General features: G+C 55.2%; 1 protein-coding gene across 1 annotated transcript in view; it reads left to right on the top strand.

Annotated features, from left to right (window-relative positions):
* Igsf21 (immunoglobin superfamily member 21) overlaps positions 1–19,046 on the top strand; it is a 130,457-nt gene that overhangs the window by 48,222 nt on the left and 63,189 nt on the right. The window contains exon 3 of the mRNA XM_004637760.1: positions 8,624–8,745. Within this exon, the coding sequence (XP_004637817.1) occupies positions 8,624–8,745 (122 nt within the window). The remainder of the gene's footprint in view (positions 1–8,623; positions 8,746–19,046) is intronic.

Raw genomic sequence — 19,046 nt, 5'->3', positions numbered from 1 at the left:
TCCACAAGGACACGCAGCCCCCCCCCATATGCCTGTGCTTGCTCACTCCCCTCAGGATCCTCCCCATGCAGACATCTGGAACTACAAGTGTGTATTCTCACTTCACACACACACACACGCACGCACGCATGCACACACACACACCCACGTGGCTCAGAAACATCTCTTGCCTACTGACACCCACCCCACAGCAAATGCAGGTTTTCGTGTTCGCACGTCCACTCCCCACCCCGGCTCACACCTGCCCGAGCACCTGCCCAAGCGTGGTGCACAGGACTGAGAACCCGCAGCCGCTCGCTCACCTGCCACTCCCTGCCAGGCCCTGTCCCTGGGCTGCTGTCTACCACCACGCGGTAACCAGATGAGACAAGGCAATTTATGACACCAGCTGTCTCTGTCAAAATCAGCTCTCCCACACACGCAGGGGGAAGCCAATTACCCCAAGCCCAGCCCAGCTAGAAACCGGAACTCACAAGGGAGACAGGGGAGGGCTGGAATCCGGCCACCCAGAGAGGTGGGTGGCACCAACTGAGGATTTGCCCCTTCTTCCTGTCCTTGGGAAGTGGGCACACTTCTCCTCGGGTGCTCTCTGTGTGTGGCTGTACCTCTGGCCCAGTCCTCAGGAAGAGCAACTCCAGGGTGGAAAGCAGGTGGGCGGGGAGAATTAGGGGAAGAGTGGTCCAGAATCTCCATGGTAACAAGAAAGACCGGAACCCCGTGGCCTCCCCAGACACAGCAGCCTGTGAGGTGCCAACATCACTGTCCCCTGCCTCCCCCCTCCTCCGTTCTTCTCACCTTTCCCCGAGCACCCCTGCCTTGAACACCCCCTCTCCTCCTTGTTCCTGTCTGAATTAACTGATCAGACTCAGGTTCAAATCTCTGCTTCATCAGGTGCCAGCTGGGCAGCCTGGGCAGATAGCTCCTTCTCTGACTGCAATTTGTGCATCAGTTTAGAAAAAATAGGTATTCATTTCTATAAGAAATATGGAACCAGAATCCACTGTGTTCTAAACGTTGGGGGCCTGCAGTACCGAACACACCCATTCCCTGCTTCTTGAGCTGCCCGCCTTACCGGAGGAGGCGGCAATTGCGCACTTCAGAAAAGGCAGGATGCTCACTGCGGGGTCTGCAGCCCTAACAGCGCCGGCGCAGCTCAGGGAACATGGTCAACTGCCAGCCTCACACAGGCACGGACAGCTCAGCGCACAGCCTTGGGGTTAGCATGGCCTCCGTGACTCTTTTGGGAGCCTCCCTAATCTGATGGGCCTGGGCCCTGGGCTGTGGAGAGGTCTTGCTCCGTGTCCTCTCTGAACACCTGGACGGAGGGCAGGTCCACTAAGGCGCATTTGTGTCACGTCCCACGTACCCGACAGGCAGGGTTGAATGAGACAAAAGGGATTTCGGCCCATGGCGGGCATCAGGGCCATGTCTAGCAATGTTCTTTGTCCCCTTTCACAGAGTGGGAACAGAGAAGTAAATTCACATTAAGCACAGTGTCCACTTGCTTTTACGGATTACAAGACACGTCCCCTGCCTCTTTTTGTGCCTTGCAGCATTTCTGACATGCTAAGCATCAGCTCCATCAGCACCCCTCATTTTACAGATAGGGAAACTGAGGCTCAGAGTCGAACGGTGACTCGCCTGAGAGCCCAGAGCCAGGCAGGGAGGCGTTCCCAGAGGAGCTGACTCTCCCCAGGCTCAGCACCCGTCACCTGCGTTGTCTGAGGCAGTGCCTCCTCCACCCCAGCAAACCTATTAGGCAGGCAACGTGGTTGCCCATCTGCAGCCGAAAGTGTGACTGGTCCGCGCTGGGATCTGAACCTGTGCCCGGCGGATGCAAGTGTCCTGGGGCCATCGGCAAATCTGGAGCCAATCAGTTCATTAAGACCCACCTTGCGAACACCCCCAGACACGGAGGCCTCAGCCGCTCCGTTTCCAGGAGAGCAAATTCCTTCCCGACTGGAGGGGAGCCTGGATAACGTGGGCAGGCAATTTAAACAGCTCCAGCGAAAACAGCACTTTCCTCTCTGCCACGATTACACTTCCCAGCCTCGGCGGGATCGGCCTGTAAGTGGGATATCAAGTTTATTACAGCTATTTCCAACCTATAATTGGTTTTGTGGAACACAACGAGAAGGAGGTTGGGGGTGTGAGGAGGTGATTATTTTTTCCCCATTTTTTTTTTCTTCCCTTTTTCAGATGACAGCATCCAGGGATGTGGGTGAGGTAGCTAGAGTTGGAGACGTATTTGTTTTGCAAATTAAAATACACCTGTCTGGCCAGCAGGCTCTCATGCTGCTGAATATACTAAGCCCACTGGCCACGCTTTGGTGGCTCCATCTGAAAAACCACTGGACTTGGCTGCGGTGGGTGGAGAGCGGAGAGCCCCGCCCCAGGATCTGGCACCCTGGAGGGGCGGTGAGAAGCTGACGGTTCTAGAACCAGAACAAGGTGGCCTTCGGGGTTCAACGAGTTCTCTGGGTAGTCATCATGCTCTGCCTACCCCCTGGAACATTCAGGGAAACTGAGGCCCAGAGCAGGATAGAGTGCAGAGACAACCTGTGGGTTTCGGAGCCCAACTCTGGACCTCTTAGAAAGTTCTGCAGAGCAAGGCCGGTCATCTGGGGCATTGATGGTAGAGATGCCATCAGGGCGGGAAGGGACTGCGCTTTCCTAAGTACTGTGCGCAAGCCACCCGCCCCTGCCACCACCAATAAGGGATCTACGCTGAACACAATCTCATAGACTTTCATGACTTCATAATTTCAAAGAAATGCCTAGTCCTTAACCTGGAAGAAACCAGCACATCCTCCAGCCCCCTCCAAGCTGCTCAGGGAACCACTGCTCCTCTCTGCCAGGGCCTCCTGCGAGAGCAGTAGAGGCGGGCACAACGCGACAGTCCCTTGCATTGCCGGGCACCAGCCATGGTAGCGCGCATGAGCCAACACAGTCAGCCCCTTACCTGTGGCATACACTCCAAGCCCCACTGAGGAAACACTTGCTGGATCCATGACCGTAGTCTGCCCCTTATTCAAGATTTGACTTTGTCCAATTAGAAACAGTCAACCCTGGTCTGAAAATATTAAGTGGAAAAATCTAAAAGTAAACAAGTCGTACATTTTAAATTGCTTGCTGTTGCGCCTGAGGTAATGAAATCTTACCCTACCCCAGTCCTAACCACCTGGGACTTGAATCTTTCATCTTCCAGAGTATCCACACTGTATATCCTACCCTACTGTCAGCTACTTAATATCCAACTTGATTGTCGGATGGGTCACTGTCTACACATATGCATGCATATTGCATATGACAGAGAGAGGGGAGACATTTACATAACTTTTATTACAGTATGTTATGCTACTTTTTAATATTAGTTATTGCTGTTTATTTTGTACCATGCCTAATTTAAAAATTCAACTTGATCACAGTAGATACACATAGGAAAGGCGTAGTCTCCGTGGACCTCAGTACTGTGTTCTCAGGCATCCACCAGGTCTTGGAATGTATGCCCACGGGTAAGGGGCTGACTGTGTTGACTCGTGTGCTGCTACCATGGCTGGGTGCCTGGCAACCCGCTGGGCTTGTGGGTTGGCAACTCACTGTGTGCCTGCTTCTCCTGCTCTCCCATGAGGCCCTGGCAGAAAGGGGTGGGTGATGGTACCCATTTTGCAGCTGCAGAAACTGAAGCACAGAGACCACTTCAAGGTAACTAAGAGGCAACTAAGACTGACATAGCTGGGATGTAAACAGAGGGCCATGTGCCCCCCAGAGCCTCCGTGGGTCCTGTCACACCAGGCTCCACCTACCTCCTACCCCAGAAGCCCCTTACTTCCTATGGCTTGAGCAGAAGGCTGAGGACCACAGTGTGTGTTTGAGAAGGTCACCTGCCACTCCCTCGGACTTAGTTTTTCAAGAAAAATGGCGATGCTGCCGCCAACCCTGCTGGCTCCTGGCCGAGCATTGCCTAAGAGATGGTCTGAAGCTGCATCAGGCGGGAATTGGGCTACACTGCAGAGTAGCAAGAGCTGCAGGCACTGGTAAGTGCGCCACTGGGTCATCTCACCATTTATCCTTCACTCAGCAGGTAGTCATGTCTTATGTACCCTGTGCAGAGCTCTGGGGACCAAGCAAGGAAGGGACAGATACAGACGCAACCCTCACAGAGCCCACGTCTTACCTAGCGTTTGCGTGCAAGGGCAAATTTACTTGTTTGATGAGAATCTGTTCAGTGAGTGGCAGCAGCATCTCAGAAGCACCCCTCCCTTGGTGGGCAGGAAACCCCACCTGCCCCGGGCTGGCTCAGTGATGGGAGCTTCACTGCTGTGTGTCTGCCGGATCCACCTAACTGTGACATCTTAGGAGTACCTCAGGGCTCTAGAACTGCCCACCTGTGGTACTGGCTCAGACCATCCTTGGGCTATTTTAGTGGCTGCTGGCTTTCTCTCCCGGCCTCTTCAGAGACAGCCGGGGCTTCCAGAGCCTTCTGCCTGCCTGCCTGTCTGGGCTTGACCCCCTTTCTTCATTCTCTGCCTCCTGTTATCCTCTGGGTTCAGCGAGAGAGTCAGTTTACACTGCAGCCCCAGCCCTGGGGGACGGGGAGGGTCTCACAAAGCTTCACAAGACTCCCCTCGCTTGGTCCTCACACGGGGATACACTGCGTGATCCGAGAGTTGCAAATGAGGAGACTGGGACTTGGAAAGGTGAAATAACTCGTTCAAGAGCACACAGTCAGTAGCAGGCATCAAGAGAAATCAAGAATTCCACTGGGCTGTGGAAGAAATCAGTCCAGCTTCATTCTCAAAAGCCTCCCGCAGGTGGGAAGAGCCAGCACCTGGTACCTCCCGAGCAGATCCAGAGGCAGGTGTGCTGGGCTGCCCCCACCTCTGCAATCATTGCCTCCTCTCCTGCGGCCTACAGCTGTGTCTGCACATCTTGTGCCTGGAGAGAAGTTTCCAGAATTAAAGAGGTGGTGTCCCCTGGCCCATGCTCAACCTGGCACCTGATGCATCCTCTGCCCGCATCCTGTGATCCCTGCTGCCACCTAGTCCCTGCCCTGGGGCCTCCTCCCAGCAGGAGTGACATACAGCACAGCCTCCTTGCAAATAGTTGGGTGTGGTGGCACAGGTCTGTAATCCCAGCACTCTGGGAAGCTGAGGCAGGACAGCTACAAGTTAGAGCCCGGCCTGGGCAACTTAGTGAGACCTTGTCTCAAAATAATTTTTTTTTTTTTTTTTAAAAAAAAGGACTGGGAATGGAGCTCAGTGTAAAGGCCCTGGGCTTAATGCTCAGTAATCTCCCCTGCAGAAGTCACTTGCCCTCTGGCCTGGGTCTCCCCTTGCCTTCTCTGGGGGAGGGCAGGCAGGGAGCCTGCAGCAGCAGTGGGAACCTAGGGGTGGCGACTGTTTCCAGTTGTCATCCTGCCTCTGAGATCAGCGTCCCCAGTGTCCCAGGCAGGTGCAGCGAAGCAGTTTCTTACTCCCCAGCCTGCTAGCAAGACCCCAGACACAGCCCTAGAGAAAAAGATGTAAATAAAGCCAAAGAAACTAGCCTCGTCCTTGAAACTCCCCTGTCCCTCAGCCCAAAGCAGCGATTTACGACTCGAATAATTCTCCTGTGCTTTACCCAGGGTGTGTGGGTACGTGTGCCGATGTGTGGGTGCGGGTGTAGTTCCCTAGCAATAAAACCCTCAGTCCCGGCGAATAAATTTGAGGAGACAGTTTTACTGACAGATTTTTTTTCTCCTTTGTGTAATAAAAAAAATGGAGTGAAATTTGAGATTGGGGCGATAAGGGCTGCCGCGCTTTAGGAGGAAATAAAACAGCCACACCTGAGGACAGGACCGGCATAGACGCAGCGAGGCAGGTGGTGTGGACTCCGCTTCCCACACCCGCTTCTCCTCCACAGCAGGACCCCCCAAGTACAGCTGAGGCTGGACACTGTTCCCACCCCAGTCTGGTGGCACTGCCCCGAGAGCCAGAGTCCATACTGGGCCTCAGCCCACTCACTCTGTTCCTCCGGGCCTCAGTTTCTATATCTGTCTAATGGGAGAATTGCCTTCTATTCTGCTTCTCTCCCAGAGGCTCCACCATGCAGTGGAGTTAAACCAGGTTTCCTAACTGTGGCCTGTGGACAGTAGGACCAAGCCATTCCATGGGACATGGCTCTCTGTGCTGCAAGGTGGTCGGCACCATCCCTGGCTTCTGTGAGCAGATGCCAGGACCCCCTTCTACCAGCTGTGATAACCAAACACAAATCTAGAACTTGCTAGCTGTTCCCCACTGGGAAAGAAAGACAAAATGGTCCCCCACATAAAATCTGGGATGAAAGGTACTTTGGTTCTCTAAAGGGCCAAATGAATGTCAGCAGAGCCGAGCGTGGTGGTGCACACCTGTAATCCCAACACTCTGGAAAGCTGAGGCAGGAGGATTACAAATTAGAGGCTCAGGCTGGGCAGCTCAGTAAGATTCCATCTCAAAATAACAAATAAAGAAAATAGGCCAAAGATGTAGCTCAGGGTGAAGGTGTTAGTTTGATTTCCAGTGCCACAGGAAACAAATAAAAAGGAGGTAGAGGGCATGGGGAGGGGGTGGAGGAAGCAGTGGGACCAAGGCAGCCCCAGGCCCGGATATGGGGGCGGGGGTGGAAAAGGCAGCGAGGCTGCCTCGGGCCTCTTCCTCACCTGGCCCCTGTGCCACCCACCCAGGCACTGCCAGCCGAGGGCTCTCTGTGGGTGTCACCTGCCTCAGACACAGCTAGGGGTGTTTAGGTTCTGGGGGGCCCTTAGGGTGAGGGCCAGCGTGGAGACCTATGAGAGGGAGGAGGCCCCTTCCGGCATCCCGATGTCCTCCTGCAGGCTCCGTGTACTCCTGTGGAAGCTGGGCCTGGCAGCACACAGGAAAGTGTGTGTTCCCTGCGGTGGCTCAGAGCACCAATCCCAAAAGCCCTGAGCCCAGGGAATGAGTCCAGATGGCTTGGGTGGAGGTGACAGGAGCTGGCTCCTCAGAGGGCAGGAGAACCCACCTCGGGAAGCCCCTCCTCCTCCATGGTTGCTCGGGGTCCTGGGGCTGGAGACTGCACTGTCACCCTTCTCCTCGCTGCCAAGACCTTGCTGCCCAGCGACGGGCACCAGCAAGGGTGCGGCCCGTGCCTGGCACAGAGCTGGTGCTCCGTAAATGCTAAGAAGACTGTTCTGAACCTGCAACCCTAAGTCATCCGGGCATATGTCATTCCAGTCTGCTTGGAGACAGCTGCGTCAGTGGAGACCAGCGGGGCTCCGGATCAGTCCCACCAGCCAGGGGCAGGTCCTGTGTGCCCAGCCCCTTGGAGTAGCCCGGTCCCCAGCCGCTGCCCTTCCCCCTGCCTCCCCCTCCCAGCCACAGGGAGTTAATTCCACTTCTCTGGGCCCAGGCGTGAGGCCTCCCCATCACAGGCTGTTAGCACGGAGCCCAGCTGAGCAGGAGAGGCCGCAAGCTCCGGGTCTATAATAGAGTTGCTGAGACAAGCGGAAAGCCGCAGCCGAGTAAACAGATAAATAATTGAAACAGTGACAACACATACCTTGCTTCTTTGTGGAGTAACACTTTCATTAGCGGGAGGCAGCGCAGGCGGCATGGGCGGGCGGCGGGGGCAGTGGGGAACCCCGTACGCTGGAGTCTGGCTCTGCACCAGCTGGGCACAGCTGGGCGTCCGAGGAAACAGCACCCCCGCCTCCCACCCCACTGTCAGCTTCTCAGGCCTCCCTCCTGGCAAAGCGGCCTGAGGGCAGTCACACAGCGCCCTGAGCACCATGTGGGTCCCCTCGGTCTGGTCTCACTGCCCTCCTGGACGGTCTTCCCTCTAGAGCCAGATGAATAACACAGTGCCTTCCTCCTCAGTCCTCTTCTCCGTGTGACTTCACGCATCCTGCCTCCTGCCTCGGCCCTCATACTCCTGTCCCTTCTGCTCCAGGCGCCTGACACAGTAACTCACAAATGCTGGCTGCCGTGTCCTACCTCAGGGTCTGTGTCCCTGCTGTCGGCTCTGCTTGAGAAGCACTCCCACGTTTTGTCAGTCAGCCTCTACTCTCCCTACAAAAGCAGCTCAAACCTCCCTGCTTCCAGGAAGCCCACTGTGACCCCACCTCCAGAATGAGGCCCGTCCCTGCTGTGGGTGCCCTGGCCATTCCGAGCCTACCCTCTAAGAATTGATCAGGCACTGTAACACACGAGCTGGTTTGTCTCTGCGAGATCAATGTCCCATGCCTGTCCCCTGGTCCTCATCTCCTCTTCCTTCCTGCTCCCCAATTCCTTCATTTTGGGGCTGAGGTTCTGGCATTAGGCTGTGGCCTGTGCTTTTGAAGCCCACTCAAATGACTCTGACCTGCCCTGGGCTCCCCAGGTGCTCTGGGTCACTGGTCCTGAGTGGGATCCCCCAGTCGATTCCTTCACAGCTGTAGGTGCTGGAACTGCCTTTCCTTCCGAGTCCCCCTCCTTTGAAGTCACACAGTGCCACTGCTCCACATGAGAGGCTCTAGTGATGGCAGTAAAACCTCCCTCAGTGGGGTGGGAGCCGGGGCTGGGTGGTGTCCTGGGCAAGGGGCAGTGGGACGGCTGAGCTCACCTGCAGCACCCCATGCTCTTGACAGGTGACCGACGGCGGCACCATCAAACAGAAGATCTTCACGTTCGACGCCATGTTCTCCACCAACTACTCGCACATGGAGAGCTACCGTCGGCGGGAGGACCTGGTGTACCAGTCCACCGTGAGGTGAGTGAGGGGTGGGCAGGTGGTGGGCGGGTCACCGAGAGCACTTGTCCAGCAAGGTCACACCACCACCACAGCATCTCCTCAGCCTCCACCAACAGCCCTGCAAGGCAGGCTTCCCAGCCCCATTTCCCTGGAAGGACCAGAGAGGGTGGTCTGTTCGCTAAGCTCATACAGCTGGGAATAACAGGCTAGTTTGGAAGCCCAGGCCACACACTCTACTGTTCCCTACGGGGTGCTGGCCATATGGACCCAAGTTTAGGAAGGAAAATGGCCTCACATAGAGAGGCTCCCAGCCCAGACGTGGCTGCAGATTCAAGGCAACCAGGTCCCCGTACCAGGCTGCGGTTTGCTAGGTGCATGGGTCCCTGCAGCCCCACGCACTCTCCAGAGTCTGCGATCCTACTCATCCATATGGTTCTCTCTGCACATGGGTCTCTCTTCCGAGGGCCTTTGTCCTTATCACCTGGTATGCCCATCAGCCTTCAGAGCTCCACACATGCAGGTCCGCCTACGGGTCCCCTCCTTGGACAGAACTGAAGCCCTCTGGGCTGGGTGGCTGTGGCTCCCCAATACCCACCCCCCCTCCAGAGGGTGTTCTCACTGCACAAATAGAGATACTGCCTGCTTGTGCTAAAGGTACACAATTTTTGCATGTGTGTATATGCACACACACACACACGCATGCATGCACACGTGCACACACACAGGCTCTTTCACACCACACACCAGGTGTTTCGCTTGTTGTCCAACTGCAGAGTGGCATCAGCTCCAGGCTGTAGACCTGGCTGCACTGGGCACACTGTGTCCTTAGTCACAGCCCATGCAACACACACTGTCACGGTGGCTTTGTAGGGTGCCCAAGACATGTTTGACGCTATGCTGTCGTTAGGCTCAAGCCCCAAAGCGGCTCCAACTCCAACTCCCCGACGTGGGATTGTTGGCTTCAGGAGTGCCAGTGCTCCCCTCACCTGGCACCCCTAGTTCTTGGCCTGGCATCCAGCACCTAATGAGTGGGTGACCCCAAAGACCCTGCTTGAGGCCCTTGGGGACAGCAAAACGAACACTATGTGGGACTGGAAAACAGCACAGTGCTCAAACAGCCCCCCAGCCCTGCGCAGGAAGCCTGTTCGGGCCAGGCCAGGAGGCACCGAGCGTCCTGCATGACCCTGCTGGTCCTCTCCTCTCCTTGGGGGATCTGCTGCCTCATGGCCCAGAAGGGCCTGCCAAGGGGGGTAAATGGCTGCAAGATGCCCTCCTCCACCCAGTTGGAATTTCTCCAGTTCCCACTTTCCACAAACAGCCGGGACACCTTAAAATACTAAAGCACACCAAAGACAAGCGGGTTACAGTCAAGATGGGAAAAGAGATAAAAATTCATTTTGGAGAAGAAAATAACTATTCCGGGAACCAGATACACATATAATTTTGTAGCAAGTGAACTCTCAAATGGCCTCTGTGCTTCCCGGAGCCCAGCCCCTGAACGGTGATTGGGACCTCCAGGGAGCCTGGCCTGACCTATCTTGACCTGTTCAACCTGCCTCTCCTGGCCCAAGGGTGGCTTCTGTGAGTCCCTGGCTCAGATTGCTAAGTGGAGAAGGCAACCCAGAGACCACCCAGAACCTCCCTGCACCCCACTGGCTCCTGCTCCCTGGCTCATCCAAAACATAGCAGGGTGCTGTGCTGGAAGACCAGGGTTCCAAACCCACTGCCCGTCCCCTGAGCTCCCCGGCTCTCTGGGAGGGGCTTCCTTCAACTGCCCTGGGATCCAAGGGGACGGTACGTCCAGTGGCCCCTGATGGAACATGGACTCTTCCACTTCCCAGCATTAGGGAAATCTGGGGCTGCAGCTCCGTGACTGAGTGTCGTGGTCTCCAGAATTAGATGACAACAGCAAGCAGCTTGCTGCAGCCCCAGGAGGGTCTGATAAGTGAACTTGATAAGTGAATTTGCTTAAAGCACAGGCAGGCAGAGCTGCTGAGCCGGGCCTGTTTACCATTATTGTCTTGCACAAACCTTCCTTTCCACCATTAAACCAAAAACTCACCTTTTTACGAATCTCATAAAGCCTCCAGGCATACTGCGTCTCTTGGATCCTCACAAACAAGCCCTTAAATCAAGGCAGGCGCTATTATTTTCTGTAGCCTGGGGGTTGTTTTGGATTTTACTTTTTAAGGAAGGGATCGAAGTTCCACAAGGTCAAGGGGCCCATCTGAGGGTCCTCCCTGGAACGACACCATCCAGGTCAGACCTGAACCCACCTCTTTCCACCCTGACACTCTGCTGCTTTCCTTGTTTTACAGTGGAGAAAGCCCAGAGAGGGTGTGAGATTTGCCCAAGGTCACACAGCAACCTGACTCAGCTGACCTGACTCAGCTCAGCCTCTCAGCCTTGCGGCCCAGAGCTGTTTTCTTCCCCTCCTGGAGTCAGTCTCCGGGCTTCTCCCTGAGCCACTGTCACACTGCTAGTCTCCTTGCAGATAGCACCACAGGAATCCAAGTAGTCCACTGGTGGCACCCAGGGGCTTGGGAAGGAAGAATGGGCTCTCAGTCTCCTGCCATTGGAGGGAGCACCGGGAAGCTGCGGGACACCACGGGGGTGTGTTTGCATTTACATATAAATGAAGATATTTACCAATTAATGCAGCTAGGAGAGAGAGTCGCAACTCTGCAGCTGTTCGAGGGCTTCCCCTTCAGCTGGAGAAGTGGAAGAGAAAGGGGCTAGGATACCAGGAATCAGAGGTCCACAGAGTGAGGAGCCACGTGGCAGGGAACCCAGGGACTCCCTGAGCTCTTCTGCGGCCGGTAGGGCCCCAGGAATGAAGTCAGGGGGTGACGGGGCATCTGCCTCAGCTCATGCAAGCTGACACCCAGCTGTGCTCCCTGGGGCTGGTTGGAGGCTGTCTACACGCGGTCTTCTGAGATCCAAGCCTTGGGGCATAGCCCTCCCAGGTTAGCATGGACCAGCAGGGCTTTATCTAAGGTAATCTCACCCTGCACCCACCAAGGCCTGGCCTGGTATGAGGTGCCCAGGGGACACTTGCCTTGCTGCAGCGCATCAATGTGCATTCCACAGTGGTATGGCCCGCATGGTGACCGAGAGGAGCCCCAAGGCAGGGGCAGAGCACAGAAAGACTGGGGCCAGGCAGGGCCTCTAGAAAGGGGAGTTTGGGCTGAGACCTGCCTTCAGGAAAGCATCATCCCAGGGGCAGGCGCCGTGTAGCACACATGGTCTCCCCTCCTGCGTTCCCCTCGCCCTCACCGCTCAGGCAGCACCAGTGCTTGAGACTCCCCGGAGCTCTCCTCACAGGGCAGGCACATGTGCCAGTCAGCGTGGGTCTCCAGGAACACCCCTGGCCAGTGTCTGATGGGTGGCATTCAGTGACAGTCCTGGCACACTACTCACCCTGCAGTGGGACAATGCTGATGCATGTCCGCTACTATCCCCAGAGTTTCCCTGGGTCACCGGATCAATGTTCCCTTCAAGTCTGGCTCCTTCTCCCCTCCAGCTGCAGGAGAACCCCTCTCCCTCCAAAATCCTGGTTTGGGGGCCTGCATTCAGCGGCCATCCTAACATGGGGCAGAGCGCATGACACATGACAATCTCGCCTACTGGCTTCTGCACATCTATGTCCTGCACACCTGCGTAAGACCTGCCCACCTGTGCCTGCTGGACTCAGGTGTAGGGGATGGACAAGCCAGGAAGGCACCTCTGTCGGACAGAAATCCCACTCTTCCTCACACAGCGGAGGGTAAAACCTCTTCCATTTTTCTGGCTTCCTCATTGGGGCCTTGCAGCTAAAAGCAGATTAGTAAGAGGATAGTGGGCACATGCATTCTTTGTAAGTGTTCTGGGTGACACGGGAGCCTTTGTGAGGACACGCAGAGGTCTCAGGGTGTGATTCCAGGCTGGTGGCGAATACAGAGCTTCCCTTGACCTGCTGCAAGGGAAGGTCAGGGAGTCCTCCCAGCACCCGCCATTACTCAAACGCCTTCTGCTTACAGTATTCCGTGTACCAAGATGCTGTATTTGGGTGACCGGGCTCTGAACCCTGTACCCTACAGAATGTGGCTGTCTTAGTTATTATCTTTGTTACTTTTCTCTCGTTACTGGGACAAAATACCCAACACCCAGAATTAAGGAAGGAAAGGTTTATTTAGCTCACAGTTGGTGGAGGTTTCAGTTCATACTTGGCTGGCTTCAAGTCAGAGTGGCACATGGCAGAGGGCAGCTGTTCATGATGGTAGAAAAAGCAGAGAGCCAAAAGCAGGGGCAGCAACTGGGGCTGCCCACAAGCATCTCTCCCTCCTTAAATCTGTATGCAGATTACCTGCCCCAAGGCAAGTGCAGCACTCACACCCACAATCCCAGCACTGGATTACGAATCAATCACAAACTCCAGAAACTAGCCCATGACCGCATTGAGGCACGGGGGGGGGGGGGGGGGGACGGACGGACACCTAGACACAAACAGTAGCACTTACTTTCCACATCCCTGGGCTGCCATACCTGACACGCACAATTTAAAAGAGAGTTTTATTTTGGCTCCTGTTTCAGTCCATAATCGACTGGCCCCAACATAGGATGGCAGGGCAGAGGGCCCTGGTGGAGGCCCAGGTCAGGCCCACAGTGACCTACCTCTTGGGACCGAGCACACCTCTTAAGAGTAAGCCAGCCATAAGTCCCCATCACCCAGTCATCTGTGCGCCCAGGAGGTGCTTGGGCAACCTTGGGAGGTATCTGGTGGCCTTCAGTTGCACCCACCAGTCCATGCCTGTGTCTCACAGATGACAAGGAGGATAAAATGGTAAACACAAAATCACCAAAGCCACCCCTGGAGAGTGACAGAGTAGTGAGGGAAAAGATACAGCTACAGAATGGGTCTAAAATCAAAAACAAGAGCGCTTCCAGGGTGTGGTGGGTGTGCACCGGAAGTCTTGTCCTGGGTGGGGGCAAGGCAGAGCTTCCCACAGGGCCCGGCCTCTAGGGAGAGACCACAGGGTCACAGAAGCCAGCCAGGCAGGGCCAGCAGTAGGCAGGGCTTTCCAAGTGAAGGGCACAGCTTGACAAAAGGTCCTGCGGTGAGAAGGAGTTTGTCATGTGCTGGGTGCAGCCGCAACGCTTGTTCTTGTTCGTCAAGGCTCCGGAAGCCGCTGACAGCTCTGGCCTGCTGTGAATCTTTTGGGAAGTCCGCCCTGAGTGCCGAGTGAAGGATGGGTTGGCAGTGCCAGAAAGGAGGATAAAGCCATTCATGGAGGAGCCCGGGCTCCATCCGAGTGCCAGCTCCTGCAGGGAATGTGCACCCACCCTCTCCGCAGAGCTACAACCAAGAGGCTGGGCAGGGCAGGTCCTGATGGAGCAGAGTTCAGGGCTCCGCCGCTTCTTCACCTTCCTAATTCACCTGTAGCTGGGGAGGAAGACATGGGCGGAGCCAGTCTGGGATTCACTGGGGAAGACTCCACTCCCTCCACCACCTTCACAGGCCTGGGGACTCAGTCTGTGTGCAAAGCCCAGGGAGGGACTATGGGACACAGCAGCCCAGGGGAGCTTGAAACGAGTCCCTCCTCTCAATGTCTGGCAGCCAGCAAGTCCCTCCAAAGCTCGGGTGTCCTTTCTCTCTCCCTCCCCCAAGACCTACTTGGCATTTAGAGAGGAACAATAAATATTTGTGGGATGGAAAGGGAGAGGGAAGATAAGCCACGAAGATAAATAGCTAACAATTCAAGTAATAAAGCGATTTCTGTCCTCGGAAAGATTCAGACATGGTGCCCCGATGAATCAGATTCGGGGACTGGGGAAATCGCGATGCAGGTGGCATTTGAAGTGGCTCTAGCTGGCCTTAGACAAAGAGGGCTGGGGGCAGGTGCTCCAGGTGGAGGATGCTGTGGGCGCAGGGCACGGAGGTGGGAAGTGCCCAAGAGGGACAAGGCCACTCCAGACAGGAGCAGACAATGGCTTCAGCATGGAAGCCCTCTGGACTGTGTTCTAACGAAACAATGGAGTTGCTTTAGAAACAAACACTTTTAACAGCTCAGTCCAGAGAGCGGAGGGACTTGTCTGTTTTTGAGAAGTTCCTCTTTCTTTGAAAATCTCATCTGTTAATGTGTGACCCAAATGCTTTCCTCGCTGTTGGTACAAAGAAAGGCGCCATCTCACCCGTGCTGCTATGATAGGGGATTTTCCTCCTCCTGCGTACGCTCACGAGCCACATCCAGCGCATCACAGGTGCTGTGTCCCGTGAATGGTCACCCGTCCATCCATTCACTCGGCCATTCAGCAAATGCACATGGGTATCTACCCTTCTGTTCCACCCAGAAATCATCCAGGCCTGGAAACCGGAATGAGTAAAAACACCCTCTTAGTTATATCGAAATTGAAATCCCCTACCTTTAACCCCAGGTGAGAGAGTCTTATCTCAAAACCAGGGATTTAGAAGACGCTGCAGTTCTCTCCCCAGCCGCTAGGGAAGTTACACATTGCCTGGACATCTAGCTATGGGTGGTGGCTACACCACAGACCGACCCATGGCCACCTGCTTTAGGATCCACTTGGAAGTTACTCTATGTATCCCAGTTCCTGGTAAGACAAAATTTGATTCAAGCCTGGGACGGGACAGGAAGCTTTGGAAGCCCAGTCCTATGCATCTGTCTCATGCCCCGTGTGCAGCCTGGGGCCAAGGGACTCGGCAGAAGCTTTAAGACAAGGATTGTTCTAGGTTGGGCTGGCACTGTTGGCAGTGGATGGTGGTTCTTAGGCCCCACAGTGAGACCCATTGGGTTTGAAGATGATGGAATTGCAGGGCTGCTCCCACCATCCCCCAAGGCCAGATGAACTCCTAGGTGCCGGCAATTCTAGACCTGGCTTCCGCCACACCCAGGCCACCCATAGGCAGCAGTGGTTCCTGGACCCGGGGCTTCCATGCACCAGGCTTCATACTGAGGCTGCAAGCAGAGGGCAGAGGAAGCTGCTCTTCCAGTAGGCCTTGGCCACAGCGCTTTCCCCCAAGACGAAGCTGGATGTTTCCAGCTGGGGGTTACTCCAGGGCTACAGGAGCCTCCACTGCAGAGCACCAGTGAAGAAAGGGCACTGGGTCAGGCCCCAGAGCAGCAGCTTCTCTCCGGGAGGACTCTTCCTCTTTCCATCCTCGGTGGTCAGCAAAGGGCCTGGGAGAGCCCCCTACCTAAGCCTAGGTGTGTTGACTAGGTTAGGATTTATATCAAGTGTGGAGCGCTTCTCCAGCAGCCAGCTCTGTGCCCTCCGTCCCTGGGTTTAACCCCATGAGGCATCCACAGAGCATGGGCTTTATGCTCATTGAATCCTGTTGTGTAGAGGAGGCCAGGACAGAGCAGAGAGGTGTGGTCACTTGTCCAAGGCCACACAGTTTCCACAGGGTGAAGCCTTGGTGAACCCCAAGGCGTGGCACTCCGTGGGCCACCGGGGCTGCATGCACTCTGGGCTGTGGTGGAGTTCAGCAGACTACCAGGGACAAGCGCCCACCCCACGCCAGGACAAGTGCCAGGCCCTGGAGACTAGAGTGACTTAGTGAGGGAGTCCGGAGCGTGGTCTTACCTGTGTACTGATATGCATCACACATATCACATACGTGCACACACAGGGCCCGTGGGTGTCCTGCCACGGACAACCAGAGTTGCCAACCCTGGCTTCAAGAAAGGGATAGGGAATCCTTCGCCCCAGATCTCTGCCCTCTGCATCTGGCAGTCAATTCCATCAACTGGCCAAGAGCCATCTGTTCAGCCTGACATGCCTGGCCAGGCTGCAGGTCCCCCCGGAGCTGACCCCTCCCAGGTCACCCATTCCCAGCTCCCTGCCCCGCAGCCTCCCAGCATCAGCCTCTCTCTCCAGAGTCGCCTTCCTTTTCCAGCTTTTTTGAAACCCAGTGGTGCTCCAAGCCCAGCCCAGATCCCTGCACGGCACAGGACCCCTGAGACCCCCCTAGAGCGGAATGGATTCACCCGCAAGGCTGGAGTATGGTGCGTTCTTCTTTCATACTGGGCTATGGCAGGTCTGCCTCCCCCACCGAGGCTCTGGGCAGCTGGGCAGCCAGGCAGCGGCACCCAGGGCCCCAGAGCCCTGGGCCACACACCCAGCTTAGTTCTGGCCATGTGTCCCCTGCAGATGCAGCACCAGGTCCCTAACTCCCCCATCCCGCCTGTAAGGCTGGACTCCGACAGCTTCTGGTTTTTTACTGTCTGTCTTTGCTGCCCCTTCCTTAGCAATGATTTTTCCCCCTCCCAGTACCTTCCTCCCCTCTTGGGAAACACCGTTGCATTTCTTAGCTTGGAGCTCCCTACAATCCCAGAATCTTCCCTAGATCTTCGTGTCCCAGAAGCCCCAGGGGCTTAAGGAGGCCCCTGTTTCTGCATCTGGAGTCAAGAGCAGGAGTAGGATGCTTCTCTTTGGGCGAGACTTGGGGTGTGAAAACATTTGAGCAGGAGCTGAGATGTGCTCTCCTGAGTCCACAGCCCATACCCAGTAGTCCCCTCCACTCTCCTGCCCCCCACTCTCTTGTACCCCAGATCAGACTCCCGGAATGGGAGGGCCAATTGCAAAGCTGGCTGCTGCCCTCTGGTGATGCATTGGAGTATTGCAAAGGGGCGGGGGTCTCTCCTATGCCCCCATCACCATGGAGGGGTCTTATCACTTAAGAGTAGGGATATTCGCCCACAGCCATGTCCTCAGTGCCCCATCAGGCCTCTGTGAAGGCGTGTTCCATTCATGAGCTGACAGGTTATCAAACTGCACATTTCTCATGTCAAAGAATCAGCCAAACTTTCCCATCCATTATGTGATTAAACCTTGACAACCATCTGTACACCTCAAACCCTATTTACGGGGCTCAGCCAGAAAGGGGAGCAACTCGTCCAGGAGCCTGCCTGCAGACCAGGCTGAGCAATGGGTGGGCAGTCTGGAGTGGGGTGCTGCCCAGGTCTTCAGAGCCCAGAGGCCCCACCCAGCCCACTAATACAGGACATCAGCCGGGCAGAGACTCGGTATCTGGGTTAGAAGTAGCCCAACGTGATCCCATTGTGCAGGCACTGTGGAGACCGCTGCTGTGGGCCATTCTGGGTCAGTGGAGCCCTGTTCTAAGAGTGATGAAAAGCTATTGAAGTTGGTCCCATATATAGTTTTGCAGCGGCCAAAGACAGAGCAGGGTCTGAGGAGGGATGCGGTGGTTGTTCATTCAGAGTCAGTGGGGCAGGAAGTGGGAGAAATCAAAAATAGAGACAGTGGTGGTGACTTCCAGAGCCACAGCCCTAGGGTTGCATGGAGGGTCTCTGTCCCAAAATGGGGAGAGGACTGAGGACCAGCTAGGGTGGGTGGGGGCTCTCTGTGGGTCTAGTTTGACGTCTCTGTTGGGTACCTGAGTGCGGACAGCTAGTGGATCTCTGGAATTCAGGGCCTGGGAGACTTCGTGACAGTCAGTGACGCAAGTGCCACCTAAAGCCCAGGTTCCTACGTGTTCCAGCAAACTTCAGCATCACCTCAGCAAACCTACTTACTCCCCAGATGAGAAATCAAGGCCCAAAACTGTAGGTGACTGCCCTATGGCCACACGGAAAGTCAGCTGCAGAACCAAAACATCTGTGGACTCCTAGAGGAGAACCCCTTTCCACCCCTGGGCTTGGGGTAGCTTCGCAAAACCTGCAGCCCCTGGGATAGAATTGCTGATATGGCAAATAATTTATATATCTGCAATCCAGGAAACCAGAGCTGTTGGAAATCACATGCATGTGGGCACGCGTACACACACACACACACACACACACACACACACACACACACACAGACTATCCTTTTATTTCTAAGCAGAAAAAAACACTAACGAGGCTGTCAAGTTTATTACTATGTAACTATTTTATTGCTGGTATTTAAAAAAAAAAGTGAAGTCTGAAAATGCCCAGGAAACACCTAATTTACTAAACAGTTCAGAACAAAGTGTTTGTCACCAAAGTATTTCTTCACATTAGTATTTGCTTCAGGTAATTCAAGCTTCCTCCTTAATATATGATTGTGGTCTAATAAAATTATCTGGTCCTGGGAGAATCTCCACTGTGGAAGGTAATTGTGTTTCAGGAGGTGAGGGTTAGATGGGCTTGATGGCCATTGAGCGGAGGGACTAGGGAACCTCATTGTGTGGGGAAGCCCACCGGGAGAGGGCAGGAGCGGAGTTTATGAGGTGTGCCAAAGGCCACTGCCAGAGACAGAGTAGGTCTCAATCATAGGTAGGTTAACGATTGGAGGGATGGATGGATGGATGGATGGATGGATGGATGGATGGATGG

This window comes from Octodon degus, unplaced genomic scaffold (assembly GCF_000260255.1).
Source record: "Octodon degus isolate 3935 unplaced genomic scaffold, OctDeg1.0 scaffold00092, whole genome shotgun sequence".
Lineage (NCBI taxonomy): Eukaryota > Metazoa > Chordata > Mammalia > Rodentia > Octodontidae > Octodon > Octodon degus.
This window is presented reverse-complemented; position numbering and strand designations above follow the sequence as displayed.